Source organism: Coturnix japonica, chromosome 22 (genome assembly GCF_054131305.1).
Source record: "Coturnix japonica strain WE chromosome 22, WE-NBRP24, whole genome shotgun sequence".
In the NCBI taxonomy this organism is placed as follows: Eukaryota; Metazoa; Chordata; class Aves; order Galliformes; family Phasianidae; genus Coturnix; species Coturnix japonica.
In genome coordinates, this window is record NC_140684.1 from 7252587 (window position 1) to 7276468 (window position 23882).

Here is a 23882-nt window from a genome sequence, read left to right on the forward strand (position 1 = left end):
CCTGCTCTGCTGGAGGAAGGAGGCAGGTAGGAGAAGCCAAGGAGCTGGGGGAGCACACATTGACTGCAGGGTGAGGTGAGCTCAGTCTGAGGCAGCACAGAGGGCACAGCTGTGCTGGAAATGCTGTTTGTTTCAGGGGTTCCCTTTGGCAGCAGAGGGCTTCAGGACACGATGCTGTTTGTTCTGCAGCATCAGCCAGCAATACAGCTTTGCTCAGCCCTCCCCTTCCTGTCATACCCCAGTCAGCTGAGCTTCACCCCAGGCAGGTGCAGGGCAGCTGGACGATGACTTTCATCCATCACTGCTGCAATGATGTCCACAGCCCACTGCCAGACTGAGTGCAGAACAACGCCTGTGTTCTGTTCCAGGACCCCAGAGAACCAAGGAGGTACCTTCCCTTTATTATTTTTGCATATGCATCCTCCAAAGATGCAGGGCCATGGAGCTACAAAGCCTGGTTTTCAACTGGTTTTCAGGCTTGTTGGTGCTCCCAGCCCCTCTGTGGGTTGGAGGGTGAGGAGGAACACGGTGCCCCATCCCAGAGAGCAGCACATTTGTGCAGCCTTCAGCCTCCCTGCCATAGCGGGGGCTGCAGGGGCAGCGTTCCTGTCCTGTATGTGGCTTCAGCTCCTCCCCGGGTGCTCCTGCTGAGTGACACAGGCACAGATTCAGCACCGCAGAGAACACATTGTCTATTCACAAGCCCCCAGCTCTGTCCTGCATCCAGGCTTGCACAGAGCAGGGTGAGACACCAGAGTCTGGACGGCATCAAGGCAAGGAGATGGGAACGGGACGGAGCCAGCGAGGAGAAACAGTCCAGGCCCTCGTGCTGCTCCTCTTCAGTTCCGCTTTGTGTCTTTACTCTGGTTCTGAAACTTCTGGTGCACAACACGAAGGGTGGTGAAGAAGTTCCCCAGGAAGAGGACGAAGAAGGGGAGGCCGCACATGAGGACCTGGGGGGAGCACAGAGCTGTGAGGCAGCAGAGATGGACACCCCTCCCCACGCAGCTGCCCTGTTACCTGCCACTCCTTGCACTCTGGGTGCTGCAGCATCCGGAACAGGGTGACGGCGTTATAGAGCTGCCAGAACTGCAGGAGAAAGGAGATGGAGGGATTGCTATAGGCTCAGCCTTATGATGCTCAGCTGCTCCCTCACATGAGGCCAGTCTGCCTCTGCACAGCCATGAAATCCCACAGGAGCTTGGGACCAGAGCGAGCACCTCACAGCTGATCCCCACTGGGACAGTGCCCCGCTCCAGAGCCCAGCAGGACTCCTTGGACCATTCAGCCATCAGCCTAAAAGGCGGAATTGGACCTTCCATAGCAGCTCAAGAGCTGAAGTTCAAGAAGGGTTTGAGAAGGGTTGTCAGAGCGCCTCTGCTGTATTTACACAGTGCTCAAACACATGGCAGCACTACCAGCAGCCCCCAGGTCCTCCATGTCTCATTAGCCAAGTCACAGAGGTGGGTGCTTTGGGAAAGAAGAGGAGGCTCAGCCTCTGGCACCTGCACTGTGTGGCTGCCAGGCACAGTGAGGAACATGTGGCTCAGTCCCACCCCAGGCCTCCCGTGCGTCCCCAGGAGGGTTGATGCATCTCACCTGCCCAAAGAAGAGGAAGGGAAGCAGGAAGGTGAGGCCTCTCCACATCCAGGACTGGAAGCCCTCTGCAAAGGAGAAAGGTTTGCTGAGAACCTGATCACAGGGGCTGGGATGGAGCTGAGCTCCAAAGAGCAGGGCATGGAGGTTCAGTGGCCATCCCACATCTGGCTGGGGCACTACAGGGCAGGGCTGTGACAGGTTTCCTATCCCTGAGGTCTATCTGAGCATCCCTGGAGGAAGCTGCTCCCATGGGGCTGCCCTCAGCCAGAGCTGGGCTCCCAGAGAACTGCAGAGGCTGAACTGGGGGGATGTTGGCTGTGTTTTCTGATGTCACCACTCATAAACCACAGTCAGAGCGATCTTGGAACACAAATAACTACTGCCATCACTTCTAACAGGAACACAGCTCCCACTCAGCCTAGTAGTGGCCTGGTGCTGGCGGGGGGAGCAGAGGTGACAGCACATCCAGCTGGACCAGGGCAACCTCAGGGAAGATCATGACTTACCCACAGTGAGGTCCATGTTGTGCCTCTCGCCCAGCGCTCGGAGCCGGTACAAGCACCCGCTCTGGTAGTAGTACTGCAGGAACTGCACGAAGCCTGCAGGGAGAGAAGAGAGTGTGTGAGGGCAAGAAGCACCAGCCTGCGGGCTCAGCACCAGCCCAGCTCTGAGCTGCCAGTGCACAGAGCGATTCCTGGCCCCTGGGAGGCAGAGGGCAGGAGAAGAGCCAAGTGCAAACCCCAGTGAGCTGTGAGCATCCACAGCCAGTTCCCTGCTGCAGGGCTGGGCAGCGCGCCTGGATGCTGCAGGCAAGTCTTGGCCCAGCAGGTGCAGCAGCACTTACTTTGGTACATGGAGAAGGAGAGGAACTGGTTCCTGAACATCTGGTACATGAGCCCATCTGGCCTGTGGAGAGAGGATGCTGATGGGTATGTGGGAAGGAGGAGATGCTGCCAACCCAGCCTGTCCCACAGCTGAGGTCACAGTGATGCTGCCCAGCTCCCAGTAGAACAGGGCACAGCACAGCCCTGCAGTGTCAGCATCTCATTGAACACTATTTATCCAGCTTGAGAAGCCAGGAAGCTACAGGACAGGGATCAGGAACACACTGCACAGCCCTTGGACAAGAACTGCAATACTGTGAATGGTGTTTCCCAACAAAGGCCCAGGCTGTGCTGCCTGCCTCGCTGAGGTGCTGGTGGCTGCTTTGGTTTGGGGTGCTTGGGCCTGCTGAGGACTGCATGGAGCTGATGGTTATACCTTAATGCTCATGGGGAGGAATATGGACAGCAGAGGCCTGTGAGCCAGGCTGGCACGGCACAGGCAGGCCAGGTGCCTACAAACAGGAGCTGAGGACGCAGACTTACCAAGTCAGCATAACACCTGAGAGGAACGTGGAGATGTAGTGATGGAAAACCCACCAGCCCTTGATTCTGGAAAGCAGACATAAGCAACGGGTCACAAATTGGGATCCAAATGAAGCCCAGGAAAAGCAGAGCCAACCAACTGCCAGTCACCCACCAGCTCCCAGGGCAAAGCAAGGAGCAGAGGTGGTTACGAAAGGGACGTGCATGGAGCAGGACCCAGCGCCTCCGGCCCAGGTGGGACCCAGGGCACCGCACCTTCCACACCACCTCCACACTGTGAGTTCATCCAGCCCTCCCGCCCCAGCAGCTGCCTCAAAACCACAGCTAATTACTGCATGGGGGCTAATTACCAAGGTTTATTACACACCCTGAGTAGGAGGTGCCAGCTGCATCCCTGGGAAGCACAGAGCTCTGTGCTGGGTCTGTGATCTCTTAGCCCACAGAAAAGAACTGACTGCCCATACCTGAACCTGAGAGACTCACTTGGATCCGTTGTTGATCAGGATGCTCTCCCGGATGGTCAGTGTGCAGTAGTACCACACCAGGAGGAAGTTAAAGGCAGAATCTGTCACCCTGGCAAACAAAGCAGGGTGAAAAGACAGCAGGGAGAATCAGATCCCTGCACAGTGCTCAGCCCCAGGAGGACACCGCACCCCCAGGGCAGAGCTACAGGGTTGGGGTGGTCAGTCCCTTGGTCAGGACCTCCATCAGCTCCATCTTCTGAGCTTTAATATTGCTCTATGCACTTCAGGATGTCCTCCCAGAGCCCATCTCTGCCCAGGACACCAGTCAGACTCACCTGGAGTTTAGAAGGAACCGACAGGAGAAGGACACGATGAGCAAGATGATGGTGAGGTAAAGCTTGAACTTCTCGTACTCATCTTTATAAGCAAACCTGCAGGGGTGTACGAGGCCAGGTTTGGAGCAAGGTGGGAGCTGGCAGCCATCCTCCCCTCCCACCTGGGTGCACAAAAGGGATGCCCTTCTGGGAACCTCTTGCAAGAGAGCAGGTCAGCATTGGTGCATTTCATGGGGAGCCCATGGGACAAGACAGCGGGGTCTGGGGTCACTGCTCAGCACTTCTTGCTTTGAGTGGCCCAGCATTGGGGCTGCCAGCACTGGTGGCCACAGCCGGTGCTTCCCCACAGCTGGGTCTCTCCTGAAGTCCCTAACAGAGGGGAAACTGAGGCACAGCTTTGGTGGTGGGTCCCATTTATCTCATTACAAATAGCAGGTCGTCCCAGTCTGATCACAGGAGCTGAGCAGGGACTGAGGGCTGCTTCCAGGAAAGGAAGAAATGGACAGACCAGGCAAGGAACCTGCACTAGGTGGGTCAAGGTGGGTCAAGCCAGCCATATGCCTGCATGTACTGCACCCACAGGCTGCAGCTCAGCCTGGGCAGACCTGTAACTTCCTCATGACAAGGGCACCCCGAGCTCCCCACACATGACAGCAGTGCCGTACTTAGCCTGCTTGCTGAGCAGCGTGACGTTCACATTCCCAAGCACCAGACTCAGGTACAACCTGGGGAGAGAGCAGAGGTGTTCAGGTGGGAGGCCACGCAAAGCTGCCCATGTTATGTGCCAGGCACAGCTATCACCTTCCCAGCACATCCCCTGCCCAGCCATTTTCCACCCAGAGCTGCCTAAGGGCAGCAGGAGGACGCTGTGCAGAGGCTGTGCCTTATGATGTTAGAGCTGCTGGGACCTGGTGCTGTGTGCCATAGGGTTTCACCCAGGAGGACCCTGTGTGAAAGACAGAACTGTTCTTGTCTTGTTTTGATCTGTAATAAACTGGCTGGGCTAATATTTGACCCATGGAGTCTTAATCTCACCATTGGGTAAATGTATATTAAAAAGAACCTCATCTACCTCCTATCAATCGGACTGAGACACCCTGGTGCCCACAGAGCCCAGCTGTGCTGCCCTTGGCCAAGAGACCATCCCCATGCAAACGTGGGGCACCTCTCACCCATTCTTCTTTGGCAGGTAGGCCTCCATCTCGAAGAAAACATTCTGTCTCTCTTTGATCAGGCTCTGGATCTCCTGGATGGACTCTCGCTGGTCGGGACTCACGTGGGTTTTGCATCTGGGGAGGAAGCACAGGTGCTGGCATCGGGATCGGCCCCGTCACAGCGTTGCTGGCACTCGATACAGGGCCGTGCCTGGGACAAGGGCACCCCAAGGACAGTAACAGCAAACTGGAGGTGAGTCCCATCTGTGGGGCAGGCTGAGGAGCTGCCAGAGGGAATGGAGCTCTCAGGACCCCGACTTACTTCTTAAGGGACAAGGAAAGCTCCTTCAGCTGCTTCTTCTGCCGTGTGATGCAGCTGGAGATCCCGTCCTGCAGCTTGGTCAGCTCCTCCAGCTTCTGCTTGTACAGCCTGTGGTTGTCCTGTGAATGAGAGCAGCGTGTGCTGCAGGTGCACACACACCCAGCAGGGCACAGAGCACCCAGTGCACGCCTGTCCCATCATAAAACCCCCAGAACCACAGTGCTATGAGCCCAGTGAGGAACTGCAGCAAGACAGAGCAACGACAGCCTCAGTGCTGCTGCTTGGGGATGAAAAAACACGAGTGTGATGTATGGAAACAGGGCAGCTGCTGAAGAATCATCAGTGCAAAACAGGGTGAGGAATGCAGTGTTCAGACAACACTGTGTGTATGGGGAGCCCAGCTGTGACACCATGAGACCCCCCAGCTCTGGGCTGGGGCTGAACATGGGGCTGGTTTTTGCCCACAGCTCATACTGGGGGATGATGCCGGTGGCCCCGTGTGCCGCCGTAACCCAACCGCACCTGGGTAACGCTAGATGCCATTCTTCTGCTATATTTAGAGGGGAAAGGAGAGACCGTGCAATGCCAATGCTCCTTCTGGTCCTGGCAGCTGACAAACAACCTCACCTCGAGCACGGGCAGCCCCAGAGCCACCAAGGAGCCACGAGAGGAACAAAGCGCTGCTTGCAACAACCCTTGGACTAGACCTCGGCGTGCAGCTCTTATCGGGGGCTTTATCAGCAGCTGTCAAAGCCTTTCCCAAAGGAGAAAGGTGAAACCCAGACACGTTCTCCCTCGTGTACCCAGCAGGGAGGTGGGGACGGACCCGGATCACCCCGCAGTGACCAACACCCCGACCCCCTGCTCTCATAGCAGCTCCTGTCGCTCGGGGTCGGCCAAGATCAAACTGGGTTTGGGCTGAGCGCTGCTCGGGATCCGCTCACGTCCCACCCCGGGGATTTCGGGACGTAGGACCGGCCCCTATGGAGCAAGAGCCGCCCTTGCCCCAGATCCTGGCACGGCTGAGTCCGCAACGGCATCCGCGGGGGTGGAGGGGCAGAGGGAGCCGGTGAGCCGAGCTTTGCCCCGGGCTGACCCGGCGGTGCCGATTCCTGCCCACTCACTGCCGGGGATTACACGGCCCCGACCCGTCCAGCGGGGACGGATGGACGGATGGAGGGCGGCAGAGCCGGCCCAGCTCAGCGTGACCCCCCCGTGTCCAGCAGCACAGCACAGCACAGCAGCGCCAACAGCCCCGCAGCCTCCCCGGACACCGACCCCTGAGCCGCCCCGGTACCTGGATGCGCTGGAAGCCGTCCTGCAGCTCCTCCCACTCCCGCAGGCACTCGGTGACCGAAGCCATGGCGGTGGGAGCGGGAGGGACGGGAGGAGGCGGCGGCGAACGGCCCCGGCACTGAGCGATGCTTCCGGGCACGCCCCCCGCGAGGGGCGGACCGGGGCGGGCTGGGCTATGCCGGGCTGGGCTATGCCATGCCATGCCATGCTATGCCATGCCGTGCTATGCCGTGCTATGCCATGCCATGCTGTGCCATACTGTGCTATGCCGGCCCTGAGCTGCTCAAGGATGGGATGGAGGGGCGGTGGGCAGCCTGGGCTTGGGGGGGTGTTTCGTTGCTGCCAATCTAAAACACGCAGTGATAGATTTTGTTCAAGGAGAAGCCAAGGGTGTTTTGTTTCATGCTGTCAGTGAGGGGCTGCAGGGCTTGAGGTTGGGGCTTCACATTCATCTGCTGGGTGATAGTTGGGTTACTCCAGGAGAACACCTGGAAACAGGGAGCTGCTGTGTGTCCCGGCCCATGCTCTACATACACCATCCAAGGCTGTGGGTCAGTGAACCTTTGCAGTAGGACAAGAGGGAATAACCTCAGGGGATGCTCAGGTTGGATATGAGGAACTATTTCTTCTCCAAAGAGCGGTGCTGCAGTGCACAGCTGAACAGGGAGGGGGGTCACCACACCTGGAGGTGCCAGTTCTATTACATTAATAGCCTTGCCAATAGAGCTGAGTGCATGTTCTCTAGGCCGGGTGATGGGGCAGGCAGAGCAGCCTCCTTCCCTGCGCTCAGTAATTGGGTTCAGAGACATCGGTGATGGTGCTCCCATAGATCTGAGCCTCCCAGTCTGAAAGCTGTTTCACAAAGCACCGCTGCGGTCTCATGTTCGTTTTGCATTTCAGAACGTGGTCCCAAGCTTTCTGAAAAAGAGAAAGGAAAGCAGTGTTAGAAATAGGAGCTGAAAAGGAATTTACACCAAGCAGCTATTATGTTATGACCAAAAGAACTTAGTGTTTGCTCCCTGGGATGGACTTTAGCAGACAAGGCCAAACTAAGGACAGATGGGATCCAGATGTGAACTTGTGAGCAGCCTTTCATCTTTTCATCCTGCTCTTCTGAGCGTGAGGGCAGCTCAGGCTCCTCTCATTAGCTTGTCATGTACCCTGCACTGCTTTACACCAATGCAGAAGTGCAGTCCTGGATTCTCTCCACCAAAAATCCTTTCAGGGATGATAAACAGAGCTGTGATATATCAGCCATTGACACGCAAGGGACAAAGGTTATCACGTTTCTGAACTACTACAGCTTGATGTGGCAGGGCAGCTATTAAGCTCCAGTTATCCCCTCGTGTTAATTACAGCCACCTTAATGATCTGTTAGCTCCATGCAGGATCCTGCTACATGCAGGGCAACTCCACCAGCTCCACCCCTGGCTTTTCCCAGCACTGCCATCTTCCTGCTCTCAAATGCCCCCCCAGCAATGGGAGGATTGCTTAAGCACAAGGAGACCAAAGGTTACAAGATAGCACTCCATGGATTTGTTTTCCTAATCTCAGCAGTCTCTGATCCTGCACTATTTACTGCTCTGTGCCCATGTTCTGCACGTCTGTGCTTCCCCTGAACTCTGACTGATCCTGATGTATCAATGACTCATGGAATAAGGGGGCACACACCCCAGATCTGTGCTCCTTGTGCCATCTCTCTGCCCTGGGGTGTCCAGCCTGGACTGGGTGAAGGATCACGCTGCTGTTGCAGATGCCTCTGGTAACTCAGCGTGAAGGAGAAAACAGCAAGGGAATGGTTATCAATGAGCTGGAGCAATCACACCCAGCACTGCTGGCAAACACCAAGCAGTGCCTGCTGCCCAGCTGGCTCAGCCTGAAATTACCCTTTGGTACACACCGATGGTAAGAGATTTCCTCCTATGTTGCAAATGCTTGCACAAAATCAATCCGATGATTAGATACAGGCCTGGCTTCAGTGAGGTGTGACTCAGTCCTTTCCAGCTCCCCAAGGAGGTCACACTTTCCAAACAAGGACAAGATTTTTAAGGAGAAACCTTTTGGTTTTCAGAGGGAAGAAGCCCAGTTTGGGCTAAGCAGGTACCATGTGCCTATGGCAGCACCGTGCCCATGAATTGTACACAAAGGGAAAAGTGGCCTGGCTTTTGGGGAGAGGCCACTGGTCCTTCCACACCTCAGGGTCATTCTTAGCCTTCCTTTGTTATTTTTCTTCTGTTATTCCGAGCTCTGGAACAAAATGTACTGTTCTTTTAAGCTGTAGGTCCCACATGGGATTGTATTATCCCGCTCCAGATTTCTTTATGGTAACATCTGTGGGAGGGGATTGCTGCTGGGGAAATCAAATGGTTTCAGACCAAGTCGGTGCTGATGAGCACAGTGGTAAATAAGAGCACTGCAAACAACAGGGTATGAATCGCCCTGTAACCTCATGGCATTAGGAGATGGGATTCACTTCAATAGCTTCCAGATAGTCTTTTTCTCAGAGTAGAAGAACTAAGATCTGTAACTACTGCCTTATTTTCATAGCCCTGTGGGGCTGAATTTCCCTATTAAGCAGAGAAATACAAGAACATACAGGTGCCAAGGCAAGGACTCACAAATCCAACATCACACCTATGCCTTCTCCTTAATGATACCAGGAAGATCCAACTGATGTAACAGATTCTTTTACATTATCAGGTGGGTAGACTGCACGAATAAATTCTCTCTCATTACTGTAGTAATGAGGCTTCAGGAGCAGAAATAAGCTGCAGATTCAGCCAGTGTCTGTGGGAAGGATGACAGTGATGTACCTTCAGGGAAAACTGGAGGGAATGCATAAGATAGGCCATGATTGCTGTGCTGCTCCGGCTTATCCCCAGGCTAGAGAACACCAGCACTGCTCCGAGATCCAGCTGGGCGTCTGCATAAAGAAACACCAATCACAAATTAGTGATCTGGGAAATCAAATTTCCAGTTGTACAGTCAAGCTCTAATTCAGTGCAAACTGGCAGGCTGCTAACCTGAGAGACAGGAACCGTCATTAACCCTGATAGGAACAGCTGTGCACTGCCAGCTCTTGTTTCCGTTTGCATCTGCCTTTCTTAAAACCCCACTGAGTTAGAAAGGAGCTTTGAGGACCAGAACTAAGTGACAACGACCAGCCAGTGCTTCAGCACAGATCAATGTCAACTCCATGGCAGATAACTGTGACATAAAGTAGCCTGCCATCACCAATCAGCTGTGGTCAGCATCACATCAGCAACTCAAACACTTTCAGATAGGTTTAAAGATGACAACATTTCTGTTGAATGCAAACCTAACTGTTCTGCACTGAAGCTGGAGGAATCAGCTCAAACTGGCAGGGATTCAGACTGCAAATCCTTTACCCCTTGCTCTCTACACATGCCTGAGAGGAGGTTGTGGTGAGGTGGGGGTCGGCCTCTTCTCCCAGGTAACAGCAATAGGATAAAAGGGAATGGCCTCAAGTTGCGACAGGAGAGGATTAAGTTGGATATTAGGAAGTATTTCCTCTCAGAAAGAGTGGTCAGGCACTGGAATGGGATGCCCAGGGATGGGGGGAGTCACAAGGCCATGAGCAGAAATGGCCTCACTCCAACAGACTCCAAGCATGAGAACACCCACACCCCTCGGAGGGTTTGTAAAGAGCTTTAGTGTTCACTCATAACCATTCCAGTTAAAGTAATCTACTACTCTAGACTTATCAAATAAACAGTATGCACTTTCACAATACCCACAGCTAATAAACTCTAAGAGTCTACTTTGGAAGCTTCCACGTATTTATATGAGAAAGAGACTTCTGAAATACTGCTGCAGAAAGAAAACTAGAGGCATAATGAAAGATATGTAAGTGGAGATCAGCATTCAGGTTTCAATGTCACGCAAGTCACGCAATTCAGTTTAGGACTATAGGCTTATATCCGCAGCTATCATTTCCTTGTCTCTTTGTGTCCAGTTGTTACTTCTTATTTTCTATTTGAATTATACTGTCTGTAGGAACAGGCTGATCTGCTTCTGGGTCTGTATGACCTAGCAGGGCAGGGCTTTAGTCTGTGGCAGATGCTATTGTATAAGCATGATAGAAGATAAAGACTCTGTTGAACACCATCACAGGATGAGGCTGCAGGAACTGTGTCTGCTGTGCTGTTGCAGGTGCTGAGCTGGTACATTTTTTCTGGGCCATATCCTACGCAGCCCTGCTAGACATCCTACAGCAAAGCCTACTCATGCCTACTGCAAAGCTCTCTACTATTGCAGAGTGGCTATTCTTCAAAACGAGTAGGAACATCAGCATCAAATGCCCTCTAAAATCTTGTCTCTGTCCATCAGCCTGGTTACTGAGGCAGCTCTGGTATCCATTAGGGTGTGGGTTAGTTTGGGAGTGCACTGATCTTCAAAGATGATGGTCCTCCTGTCTGAGCTTCCTATCAGAGTGAATTGTAGTCACTCCATTTTAATACCTGAGAGTGACTGAGAGCTCAGGAAGTCCAGGTCAGAAACAACTCACCAATGAAATGACTAATGGTAGGAAAGGAAGAAAAAAGATCTGCTTCAGGTGAATCTGGAACAGATATATGGAGGGATTTGCCTTCTTCTGCCAACCTGTAAATAGAGTATGTAGCATTATATGGACCAGCAAAGCAACTATGGGAAAAGAATTGTTTGTTGGAGGCAAACTGATAATTTTGTTTGTTATTACACGTGTGAGTTTTTCATCATTGTCATTATTTAACATTATGATAAGGAATTGTTATGGTACAACTCTAAGGCACTTGTAATTCAGAACCAGTTTAATTACTGATTTTCCATTCTTTGTGGTACCAGTATCGATGCCTTAACTTTATGGTTTCCTTTAGCTGGGAGCTATATGAAGACAGAAAGCAAGCATGCCTTTGCAGAGTGCATGTTGGCATTTTGGTCAGCAGAGCTCCCTGCTTCACTTTAGCTGTTTCCTACCACAGCATCCTCCTCCTTCCAGAAGCTCAGAGCACTCAACACAGAGAAGGCACAGGCACAGACACTGGGAAAGATATACCCTTAATAACTTACAGCATTGAAGGCTGTTCAGAAACGTTGACTTGTGCTTTGATCTTCAAATCTTTCTGAATTTGTTGGTTGCAGGCCTGCCTGAAATTGCCCATGTATAACTTTCCAGGCAGTATTTCTACAGGGTACGGCTGGAAGTCGTCGAGTTCCTGCAAGGAGAGAAGCTGTGGGCTCAGTTTAGAGTCTATTTGCTCCTTTCAACTTGGTGAGTTCTTAAACAGAAGTCATGTGCAAAAATGAACACATATTTAGTCACCAACCCGTGATGCATTCAAGTGTAATGACTCGTTCAATCACCTGGATTTTCTTAAGTGCTGAAGTATTTGCTAGATTTACTGAGAATAATTAACAAAAAATGTTTTCATTGTGGCATTACTTGAATCAAATCCTAACTAAACAGGCAGAAGAACACATCTTTTGCAACGTCTCAAGTAACGGCAGCCTAACAGATTCATTTGAAGTTTTCCCTGGTTGTTGTTCACAAAGCTAAATGAAGTCATCCACCACCTGCAGAGCTGCAGGTGCAACATAGTGGCACAGCACAAGTCTGCAGCTATTTCTGCTTTGTGCTGCATAAGGGCTGACAATAAAAATACACAAGTAGCTGACGGTGCTTCTACATCCATAATTGATACTCAGTAATGCTACACCAGAACCAAACAGCTCAATAGTCTGAAGCAATGGAGAACAACAGCTTAGACAGAGTGCTTGCTTTGTGATCCTTCCTGACAAAAGGCTTTATAGACATGAAACACAACGTTTGATAGATGTACCTCTGACTGGGTAACAGCTCAGATAACCACGCATAAAAGAGAGTAAACTGGAACCTGCCTTCTTTGTCATCGTTTGCTACTGTTTGTTTAGTTATCTGGACTCTCCAGTAGGGCAGCTTGGGGTTATCAGAGAAAGGTTCCTCAGTTGTTTCATGAGCTGTATTTTCATGCAATAGAAGAAGAAACAAAGGCAAAGCATGGCTGCAGAAGAACAACACCTGGGGCAAGCACAGTAACTCAAATGGCACTTAATTCCTTTGTTCGAATTGCTCTGATATCGGGTTTACAGCACCATCCAGCTTGAATTCATTAACTATCATCAGTCGAATATGAAGGCTCATGTCTTCTATTTGCAAATTAGTCTTACCTGAGGCATCCACAATATCTTCTGAGTCCTCAGAAAGTGATAGCAAACTGAGAAACGTTTGTATCCTCCCTTCAGGACAAGCACCGGGTGGCGGGTGAACTGCTGTAAGATTCTGGCATGTTGGGCAGCATTTCTTTCCTCAGCTACTAGTGAGAACAAAAAGTAATTTGCCGGGGCAGGTTTGGTGTTCCTTCAACAGCACTGCAGGCTAAACCTGCTCCAGTAAAACCCACAATAAGCTCCTTTTCTTTTCATCTTATGGGCAGTAGAAAGCCTTGTTAAAAATCTGGACTTAATTAATTGTTGCTTCAAGACAGCACCAAGGAACGTTGCTGTTCACCTCTAGTGCTGATCTTCTATTCCTTTCCTGGTTTCTTTTGTGGGACCAGATAACACTTTTCTCTCTGTTATTCTTTGGGAAATGTTCAAAATAACTTCCCATATTAGGGAAGTATTTAAGTGTAGTATTAATCTCCCCTCAGGAAAGCAAATTACACAGGATGGTTGCTCCCCTTCTTCTACATGAGATCCAAGTTGCCTGTAACTATGCCTGCTTTAGAAACAGAACAGCAAAACAGAAACTTGCTTTTGTTTCTTCACACCTTCCCTTGTAGAACGCCTTACTAGCAGACGTGTAACAATTAAACATTTCCACACATGGTCAACTGAACAACTACATGAAAAGGTTTCCAGCTCTTTGCATTTCTCAGTGAACTTTGTCAAATCAGCACCCTTGTTAAAGCTAGGTCCTCTTAAATAGGATAAAGGTGCTTTGTAACCCTCAAAGAAGGAAGTATTCACTCTGTGAATATGAGGAACTTGACTCAAAGCGTTCCGTTTCTGAAGAACCATTGCTTCCTGAAAGGCAATCGTTGGACAAGCCCAATTTCAGTGAGATACTGAAATATATATATATATAGTCCTTACATGCAACAAAGAGCTTCAAAAGGATCACACATAGGAAACCAGGCCTGCCAGAAATCTTTGAAATAAAATCTTCCTTTATGTTTAAGAACATATACAGCACAGTAAAATAACAAAGGCATAGCACAGATGTTCATTTTTTTCTGATTAAAATTGGGTAAATCTTTGTCCAGTAAGCTCACAGAAGTAAGTGAGGAGGGGGAAGAACATCCATCCTGCTCTGAGGTCTTGTCTGACACGAGCCACGTGTACCTTTCTCTTTTTCCTCTTCCTCGGGGTCATAGAAGTCCAAAGAGCTGGTTATGCAGTCATACACCACGCAGTATCTGACATATGCCAGTTCCTCTGAATCTGGCACCAGATACTCCCCTGAAGGACCCTGAAAATAATAATCACAGAAGAATTCCATCAGGAGTAAAACATCACACTTTTCTTGTGGCATGGACACAGTGAATGGATTTGGGCTACAACTTTATTCTGAAAGACCTGGGTAGAATTCAGAAATCATACAAACTACTCCAGATTGCTTCATCAGCTGCTGTAGAGATGCCTACGCTGCCCTTTATGAGACAAGCCAACACTACGTCAGTTCTTGTGCAATATCTTTCCTGCTATACAACTTCAATGTGCCAATCTGTTGGACTATTGAGGCCACCTTTGTGACAGAACACATCCCCCCAGTGGCAGGAACACGATTGGAGCAAGAGGTGAGGACAACTCCATTGGTTTCTAAAGCAGTTCTACGTTACTGCTTAATTGCTAAACCCAGAGATGGTTTACACAAAGTGTAGTCCCACCTCACCTGTTCAATCCTGCGTGCTGTAATAATGTGGCTTTGATTGTACTCACGAAGAGTGCGGGCATCTGTAAAAGAAAAACACCACCACTCAACCAAGATAAAGCAACTGGCTTATCTGATGTTTATATGGTAGAAGACTGCTCTGAATTAGTTCAGAGGGAATTCAAGCACCAGCATAACAAGAGATTCTGTTTCTTTGCAAGTGAGACTTTCCAAATGGACACAGCAAAACCCCAACACTGACGTGAGTCTGAACACACCAGGGGATGCCCACAGCCATAGTGCTAATGTACTCACAGACCTGGGGAGGCTGCAAGGGGAACTGCAGGGACCTCCACCCTGCTCCCAAACTGCCTGAACACACTGCAACGCCTGACTCCATCTGGGTGATGGCAACATGGAGGATATAGGTGGATAGTGACGGTCAAGGGCTGTCTGTCAGCACTGCCACCACTGGGAAGGTGGAGCCCATCCCTGGAGCAGCTCACAGAAGGGGAGATGGAATTGAAGCCAGAACATCAATAGGCAGAAAGCTTATTGTGATAAACGCCACACGCTGCTGCTTTCTGCTCAAAGAACAGCTGCTCTATGGAAAAAGGGGGGTAGAAATGCCCCAAAGGCCTCGCAGATGGTGAGAGGCCCCTCCACACACCCCAGCACAGCCTATTCCTGAGGAGAGCAGCCCTGCTGCACGGACTCACCCAGCAGGATGAGGTAGTTGGGCTCAGACAGCCTGGAGAAGCGGCGGTGCTGGTTGAGGATGTTGTAGAGCTCGGTGGGCTCGCAGAGCATCACCCCCGCCATGACTCAGACCAAACCTCAAACCAAACCTCAAACCAGGCCTCGAACCAGGCCTCAAACCAGGCCCAGACCAGGCCTCAGACCAGGCCTCAGACCAGGCCTCAGACCGGGCCCCAGACTAGGCCTCAGACCAGGCCCGGACCTCTTAGCCTCTGTTGCTATGGCAACACAAGCCTCCTTGTTGCTATAGCGCTCTATACAAATCTCGCGAGACTTCCCCAGCAGCTCAGCGGGGGAATAAATAGGAAGGCGGTGAGGAGGGAGGAATTCACGCGAGATCTCATCTCGCGCGGTTTGTAGCCCGGCCGGCGCATGCGCGGTGTAGCTCAGTGGAGGTCGTTGGAGTCACAGCCGCCGCCATGCTGTCCCGCATCGCCCGTCCCAGCGCCGTCCTGTGCCGAGGCCTGGCCACCAGCGCCCAGGTACGAGCCTCGGGGATCAGACGGGATCAGAGGCGTTGGGTGGATGCTGGGAGCCGGCTGCCAGCGGGGAGGGGCGGCTTAGGGGTGAGGGGCTGCCCGTGGGGTGCTCCGGGCCTTGGGGCGAAGCTGAGGAGGGGGCTATGGGTGTGTGGTGGGCTCCCTGTGCAGCCTGTTCCAGGGCCTCACCACTCTCCTAGTGAAGAACTTCCCCCTGACATCCAACCTAAATCTTCCCTCTTTTAACTTAAATCCATTTCCCCGTGTCCTGCTATTGTCAGCCCTTTCCAAGAGTTTACTCCCCTCCTGGTTATAGGTTCCCTTCAGGTATTGAAAGGCTGCAATGAGGTCACCCCGCAACCTTCTCTTCTCCAGGCTGAACAAACCCAACTCCCTCAGCCTGTCCTCATAGGGGAGGTGCTCCAGCCCCCTGATCATCTTCCTGTCCCTCCTCTGGACCCTTTCCCAAATCTCCATGTCTTTCTTGTACTGAGGGCTCCACACCTGGACACGGTACAACAGATGGGGCCTCACAAGAGCCGAGTAGAGAGGGACAGTCACCTCCCTATCCCTGCTGACCACCATTGAAATGCTTGGGCAGCACTGTCAGAAGCGTGGTTTGAATTTTGGGGTGGATTTGTGTGGAGCTGGGGGTTGGGCTCTATGATGCTTTGGGGCCTTTCCCCTTTGGGGTGTTCTCTGATCCACAGCAGGCACAGCTTTGTGCTGGGTAGGGAGGGATAGACCCCCGCCCTTTAGGTGAAACCCTGTGGTGGCTGCCACAGCCCTAAAGAAAGGCTTTGTGAGAGAAGATTGTGTCATTTAATGGGAATTATATTCAGTAGTAACGAGGTTTTGATTTTACGGTATCAGCTCAGCCATAAATACAGGGTGCAGCAGTGACTAATGCCAGATTTGCTTTCCTTTGAAGAATTCTGTGCTCGGATGTAGTTCTTGCAGCAGGAAGGATGCTGAGCTGATTGCAGATTGATCTGGCTTGTGGGTGGGTTTTTTATTATGCTGTGAATTATTATGAAGCTAATAATTAAACTGTTCCTGCAGTGAACTCGGAGCAATTATAGCTTTATCTGGTAAGACGGTGATACAGAACATCATCAGCGTGTTCCATGTCTGCAGTAGCCTCTGGTCCTCCATCAGTTTGGCAGAACATCACAGTTCCTAATATTTCTGTCTCTTAAAGTAGCTCTCCTTACACTGTGGGGACAATGGGGTCATCAGAAGGAATGGCTTTCTTCCACAGGGTACAGTGGATTCACAGGGGCAGCAAAGCAGGGTTGATTTTGCTTCTCAGCTGCATTTAATCAGAGCTATAAGCTTGTAATTGAATGTTCTCAGGGCTCCATTTTGAGGTGGTTTAAGGTACTATTTTATTTCAGGCATAGATGTTTTCTTCACATATATACAATGTCTGTTATGTTTCCTGTAGTCCATTTTCATCCTTCTTGTCCAACCAGCAGATCTCAAGGATCTTTGGGAAGCTGTTGTGATGGTGATTATGGCTTTCTGTGGGTTTAGGCAAGCAAGTTTACATAGTACTCGGTAAAGAAATTGAGAAATAGAACTAACAGTAAAGAAAGCGTGTTGAAATCCCCAAGGTCACTTCTGCATTAACTGGCTAAACAACTCATCAGCATGTTTTCTTCTTTTTCCCTCAGAACAATGCCAAGGTGGCAGTGCTGGGAGCATCAGGAGGAATTGGGCAGCCTCTCTCCCTTCTCCTGAAGAACAGCCCGCTGGTGAGCAGGCTCACCCTCTATGATATCGCACACACTCCTGGTGTTGCAGCCGACCTCAGCCACATTGAGACAAGAGCAAATGTTAAAGGTGAGTGGCTGCGGGTGGACTTTGTGAGTGCTGAACTTGTGTGAAAGGATCCCCTCTGGTGTGTGTGACATTTGTCACTGTGCTTTGTGTGAAGGGGAGTCTTCACATCATCCTTCATCCCAGTGTTGACTGAAGTAGCTTTTTCCTCAGGTGGCACACGACTAATTAAAGCTTATTTAGTTAAATTGACCTGTATGGAGATGAGAAATAGTCTGTGGTTGTGCAGTTGGAAGAGAATTCATAATAGCTGGTCAGAAACATTCAATAAAGTCATATCAGGAGAAAGCCTGCATATTGAATTTAAGATATTGACTATAAATAGCCTTAATGCTCCTGGGGCATCCACGTGCATTGTATGTGCTTGTTTTCTTCAGAGATAGCAATCAAGTTTTGATGAAATCGAAGAATACTTCATTTGCTGATCTTCATTTTATTTGAAGATCACTAAAAGTTTATGCTCTACTTGAATGTGCCTATCTGCAGTTCTTTTGGGGGCACTGAGTCAGTAGGATCTTAGATTGTGTTTATAATGGGAGCAACTGGCTGCTTGCAAAGCATACAGATGTGTGGTTCTCACCACTCTTTATTTTGTGGGCTTTGAAAGCCAAAGCATCCAATCAGGTCCATCCATGATCTTATTGCTTTGCTTTTAAGCGTTAAGTCTGAATTGAAAGTTAAATTCAAAATAGGAATTAGGCATCCTTTAGGTGTAATCTTGTTCTTCAGACTGTCAGTTATTTAAAAATGGTCAAAAATGTAACACCTGAATATGTTCCATTCCAGGTTACCTGGGACCTGAGCAGCTGCCAGATTGTTTGAAGGGCTGTGATGTTGTAGTGATTCCTGCAGGAGTCCCTCGGAAGCCAGGTATGTTCTCCATGTTAGAAAGCTGCAGGGCTTCATTGAAGTGTGTCTCTGCAGAACTGCAGTACGTTCCAGGAGGCTGCGCTGCTGCTTTATGGCACCTTTCTGGTTGCCTTGGGATGTAAGTGGTCTGTTAACAACACTGACCTAGAGCTTGTTATTGTATCAGATGCCTCAGTTGTTGGGAATGTAATGGAAGTCTAGGTTTTAATTCATTTCTCACCCCAATTCTGCATTTTCCATAGTGTCAGCTCTGCAGTTAGCAATATTCTGCACAGTTCAATTAACATTCCAGCTGTAGTTATGGGGGTGACTTCACAGAGGGACGAATAGACTACAGGTAACTGAAAATATTGTACTGGGTATGTTTTAGGTATGACCCGTGATGACCTGTTCAACACCAATGCTAGCATTGTTGCTACTTTAACAACTGCCTGTGCAAAGCACTGTCCAGAAGCCATGATCTGTATTATTTCCAACCCGGTAAGCATTTTTTTGGAGACCTTCAAAATGTAGAAAAGAAAATTCAATCTGAGAATACAGAAATAATCTGCAAGTTCTTTTGAGCAGTGTCTGTAAAACCTATGGAGTATTTGCAGGAAAACAAGAAAAACTAAAAGCCTGGCTCTGTCAGCTTGAGATATAACAAAGTCAGTTTAAAAGTGTATGGAAAAGTGATTGATATCTCAGCTTCTGTGTAAGTGGTTACAATCCATACTGCTATGGTTACTGTCTCAGTGGTTGTTTAAAATAAAACACTTGTTTTACTGATAGGAATTGAAATGGCTGATTACAGGTGACTTAAAATTGGGAATAGGATGTTTCTTTACTGTCCTGTTCATTTCATGCACTGGTTTTGTTATGTTCCTGTTTTCAATGAACAATTGCATGTTTTTGCCTCCAGGTAAATTCAACCATACCCATAACTTCAGAAGTTTTCAAGAAGCACGGTGTGTATAATCCTAACAAAATCTTTGGTGTAACAACACTGGACATTGTAAGAGCAAATACCTTTGTGGCTGAACTAAAGGTAGGCTGTAAAGGTGGATGTTGGGAAAGAGTATTGTGTGCTTCTGTCATCAGGTCTACCAAAAACATTCCTAAACATCGCAGTATATAGAACTAAAGTAGCTCAGGTTTATGTGGAGCTGGAGCTGAAAGCAGTGATTCCATGCAGAGGAGGATAGGGTTTCTTACAAAATCTCCTTCAAAAGACTTTGACCTTTCCTTTTGTAAATCTCCCCTGTGAGTGAGCCGTATGTTTGCCCTAATTCTCTTGGCACTTTCAGCCCTGTTGGTGCAACTGGAGAAGAGAGTTTGCAGTATGTCTTTGCAAGTAATACTGTCTGTGCTGCACATTGTAGGATATTCTCCGTGTGGTATCAAACAGTGTGGTGGCTTCACTGCTCTTAATAGCCCTGGTGGAGTTTGTACCTTTGCTTCTATTTATCTGAACTTGCATTGATATTATCCTGTGACTGCCTAAAGTTATCAGAATGCATAACCTGGAGTTTGACTGCATTGATTGGCACTGTCCTTGTAGTGTAGCTGCCTCTGAAATTTCTGGATATCAGGATAACGAGAGCAGAGAAAGTGTGGTGGTTTTAAATGTTTTTTCTTATCTGTATGTCTCAGAAACTGGAAAGTTTCATGTTTCCTTTAGGGTTTAGATCCAGCTCGAGTAAGTGTTCCAGTTATTGGTGGCCATGCAGGGAAAACCATCATCCCTCTGATCTCCCAGGTAAGTCATATTAACTGCTGTGTATGGCATCACCTCTGTGTGATGTTCCTCCTCACTGTGTTAGAGTTGATGTCAAGTGCCTTTGTGGTGGCATGGAGTGCGCTGAGATACAGCAAGGACGGTCCCTGCTCTCGTGGCTCATCTTATTCTGAGATGAGATGCAAGAGGAAATACATCTGAACTCTGAGTGTTCCCTACAGTAGCTCTGGAATAAGAACTTGATGTGTAGCATGTTTACGGGTGTCTTGGCAGTGTTTTATTTTCTCACTCTTTTTTTTTTTATGATGGCTGTTGTGTGGAGTAAATGCTTTTCTTCAGCAGGAAAATGAAAGCATGTTTGACATAATGGACTAGAATCACGTTTTCAATATCCAGTATCGAAATGAGTAGGCAGAGCTCAAGTTGTGTGGAGAGGCCTCCTTCAGAAATGGTTGGTAGAGAGAAGCTCCCTTCATGCATCTAATCCAAAATGAATTATAGTTCTAAAGCAGGCTGCAGCTGAATGAGATAGGTAGGACACGGCTAAGGAGCTGTCAGTGGAGAAAGGACAAAAAGCTTTGCTGTAAGTGAGGAATAAAGTACCCTTCACAGAAGGACAGTCTTAGGGAATAAGAGCAAGGGCTTTAGTGCAGCTGAATGCTGGGAGGGTGCTCAGTCAGTCAATCAGGACAGCAACAGCTGTGCTTAACAGACTTGTGTAGCTGTATTTGAAGGCTCGCTAACTTCCTAAGTACTGCTTGCAGACTGGATCCTCCATAAGGCTCTTGACTTCCATAATGCCACGGTGACCCAAATATTTATCATGTGGCTTTTTGAAATTCCTTAGTGCTGGTACATGCTTGGAGGGCATTTGTCTATGCAAAGCACTATGGTAGTAAGTAACCAAGCCTTGTCAAGCTGTGGTTTGTCCTTGAGTAAACCAGGCATCAATAGCTTACCGTTACAGTTCATGCAACAGCCAGAAGCCTTAGTGAATGCCTGCAGCTGCTGGCCAGTCTGTCATGCAATCTGTGAGCTGGGGTGGCTGATTTTCCTGCTCAAGAATTGCTCGTAACAACTGTAATGGAGCAAGATGTATCACTGGAGTGGCCTTATGAATCCAGAGGGGTCCTGGGATTTGATAGCAACTTTTTTTTCCCAATCTAGTGCACACCGAAAGTGGATTTCCCTCAGGATCAACTGGAAAAGCTTACGGGGAGAATTCAAGAAGCTGGCACTGAAGTTGTCAAAGCCAAAGCAGGAGCAGGTTGGTTCTTGTCTACAGCTTCCAAGTAATTCTTCTAGTCCAGCTGATTGGACGCAACTTTCTTCAGTTTAATCTTATCTGCAACTGCGATGCAGTTAGGAATGGCTGATTACAGCTCTGACTATCTTACCTGTGGTACTAGAAATAGCTCAGTATGTAGGTAAGTACAAAAATCAAGGGATCCCTGGACACGTATGGTGTTTAAAAGTCATCTTCTCTCACTAATTAAGCTGTTTCTTATAAAATCTGCTCAGCTGCGTAGCACGTAGCTGTTGCTTTATCAAACTATCTGTGAGCTTGAAGCCAAGCACTGCAACTCTGCAAACTCAGCAGCATGGAAGCTTTTGATGCTAAAACAAGTACTGAATTTAAATATGACCTGTTCTAAAAGTGATTTAACTCTTACAGGATCTGCCACCTTGTCTATGGCCTATGCTGGCGCTCGGTTTGTGTTCTCTCTGGTGGATGCCATGAATGGAAAGGAAGGGGTTATTGAATGTTCCTTTGTTCGCTCGGAAGAGACAGAGAGCCCATACTTCTCTACACCTCTGCTGCTGGGAGTATGTGCTTTAAATGATGGGGCTTAAGACTGGTTCAGTAACTGCTATTAGACTTAGTGGCTTTTACTCAGTGATTTCAATTCAGTTTAGTGCTAAGTATCTCTATAGATAATAGCCAAATGTACATGTAAGAGTTCTCAAATATCTGGGTATTTTATTTAAGCATATACCTCCTGCCTAACTGTTTTGCTGCTCCTTTTGTCTGCTCTTAGGCTGCAGCTTACTGAGTAAGCAGAGATTCAGGCTTTTCTTTAGAGGTCATTTTTAGCCCAAGTTTGTGCCCATTTATGAAGTGCTTTCGTATGGTTAACCAGAGTTGGCAGCCTGGTCTCCTCAGCTTGCTCTGCTACAAACAAATCACTCCGAAATTGTGGTGCATGCAGAGCCATGGTGTGGATTAGGATTAATTGACTGATTTCAGGACCTCTACAGAGCTCTGAAGGAGCAGTTATTCTTGCCCTGTAGGCAAAACGATAACCAAGGATGCTGCAGCCCTGATATGGCTGCTGGGATGCAAATATATTTTGTCCTGGCTGGTGACTGGAAAAGGGATGGACTTAGAGGAGTATAAAGGAGATTTTGTACCCAAATCAGCAGTGAGTAGAAGTCTGTGAAGGCCCGAAGATAACAAAGCTTCGCAGCCTTGCAAGGAAGCACAGGGTTGGCAGGCAGAAGGGATGGCAGAGGTCCTGTGGTGGGTCCCCACCTCAGCTGGATGTAATCAGCTGGAAATAATCAGAGCTGTTAAATTGTTCCCCGGATCATTCAGTGAATAGTAGTTAATCCTTAAATCCTCTTTCCCTCAGAAAAATGGAATTGAGAAGAACCTGGGCATTGGCAAGATCACCCCCTTTGAAGAGAAGATGGTTGCTGAGGCCATGGCTGAGCTGAAGGCTTCCATTAAGAAAGGAGAGGATTTTGCAAAGAACTTCAAGTGAAGAGTTGATGATGGAGAGGAATTCCAACTTCCTTAATTTATTAAGGCATCATGTCACTTTACGACTTCTGATTCAGAGCTCATGCTTTGATTGAAGTCTGTCTGTATTAGCTTAATGATTGTTGTCAAAGCAAAGCCTGATCATCAATAAAAATGGCCTCATTTTTTTCAGTGTACCAGATGGAATTGCCTTAATGTGTTTATCTCCTGAAGGTAGAAGCTGCAGGTCTCTGAAAGGTTATCGGTGATAACAGCTTAAAACGGGTAAGCCAATTGCTGGATGTTGTAAATGAGTGAAGGGGGCTGGTGTTTCCTTTGCAGAAGGGAAGGTGGAAGTACAGAGTGGCCACGATAGGCACTTTCAGGGCTAAGGAAAGCTAAAATCACAGTTAGTGTTGAAAATAGTCAATGATGATAGTCAGTAGATGATGAGACCTTACTAGATGGCACTCAGCTGTCTGGACAGAGATGATAACCAAGAGGAGGTGATCCAGCTTACAAAGCATCCTCAGATTGCTTTACATCACTGGCTTATGAAAGTTGCAAAACAAAACTGCCTTTTGAATTAAGGTTGGCATTTCAGTCCCCTGAAGAGCAAAGTGGGGAAATTGAGCAACACCAGCACCGTGCTGCAACAGGAACTGCCTCTGAGCGTATCTGATCTGCAACTTGGTAGGGGCATCTACATGGCCTTCTCTATCCTAGTGCCTGGCTATGTACAGCTCTAAGCTCTCAGCTGTGCTGCTGCTTTAGCTTTATTCTGGGCTGCTGCTTCATTACAGCGGTTGGGAAAACAAGGGTGATCAAATGAGACCAAGGCAGGCTGCAAAAGGAATCTGATCAGGGATCCAAACAGCTGAGTTTCCAGGAGGTTGCCATATTACCTCCGTTACCTCGTGGTGCTGGAATCTCTTAATTTGACCTTTAAAGGGTTAGTAAAAGCACAGAGATGGAAATGTCAGTCCTGCTGTTAGAAAATGATTAAAATGCTGAGGGTGACTT

General features: G+C 48.9%; 3 protein-coding genes across 4 annotated transcripts; 1 reads left to right on the top strand and 2 right to left on the bottom strand.

The window, feature by feature from the left end:
- Positions 1 to 357: 357 nt before the first annotated feature.
- Positions 358 to 6661, bottom strand: TMEM120A (transmembrane protein 120A). The gene is made up of 12 exons (XM_015880730.3): positions 6539 to 6661; positions 5242 to 5360; positions 4938 to 5054; positions 4431 to 4490; positions 3766 to 3861; positions 3450 to 3539; positions 2967 to 3032; positions 2444 to 2505; positions 2106 to 2198; positions 1600 to 1664; positions 1021 to 1089; positions 358 to 953 (listed from the first exon to the last, which is right to left on the bottom strand). The coding sequence occupies exons 1-12, from the start codon at positions 6602 to 6604 to the stop codon at positions 840 to 842; spliced, it is 1017 nt and encodes a 338-aa protein (XP_015736216.1). The 5' UTR covers positions 6605 to 6661; the 3' UTR covers positions 358 to 839.
- Positions 6662 to 7083: 422 nt separating this feature from the next.
- Positions 7084 to 15559, bottom strand: STYXL1 (serine/threonine/tyrosine interacting like 1). Of its 2 annotated transcripts, none has more exons than XM_015880733.3 (8): positions 15169 to 15559; positions 14471 to 14532; positions 13921 to 14047; positions 12745 to 12887; positions 11608 to 11753; positions 11066 to 11160; positions 9351 to 9460; positions 7084 to 7455 (listed from the first exon to the last, which is right to left on the bottom strand). In XM_015880733.3, the coding sequence occupies exons 1-8, from the start codon at positions 15269 to 15271 to the stop codon at positions 7324 to 7326; spliced, it is 918 nt and encodes a 305-aa protein (XP_015736219.2). In that variant the 5' UTR covers positions 15272 to 15559; the 3' UTR covers positions 7084 to 7323. The 2 variants fall into 2 exon arrangements, with proteins under 2 accessions (XP_015736219.2, XP_015736218.2); XM_015880732.3 differs by having other exon boundaries at positions 12745 to 12890; positions 15169 to 15443.
- A 30-nt stretch (positions 15560 to 15589) lies between these two features.
- MDH2 (malate dehydrogenase 2) lies at positions 15590 to 23056 on the top strand. The gene is made up of 9 exons (XM_015880731.2): positions 15590 to 15690; positions 17364 to 17532; positions 18316 to 18399; positions 18770 to 18879; positions 19301 to 19426; positions 20060 to 20137; positions 21284 to 21383; positions 21792 to 21943; positions 22750 to 23056. Exons 1-9 carry the CDS (start codon positions 15628 to 15630, stop codon positions 22879 to 22881), a joined length of 1014 nt encoding a protein of 337 aa, XP_015736217.2. The 5' UTR covers positions 15590 to 15627; the 3' UTR covers positions 22882 to 23056.
- The last annotated feature ends 826 nt before the right edge of the window (positions 23057 to 23882 follow it).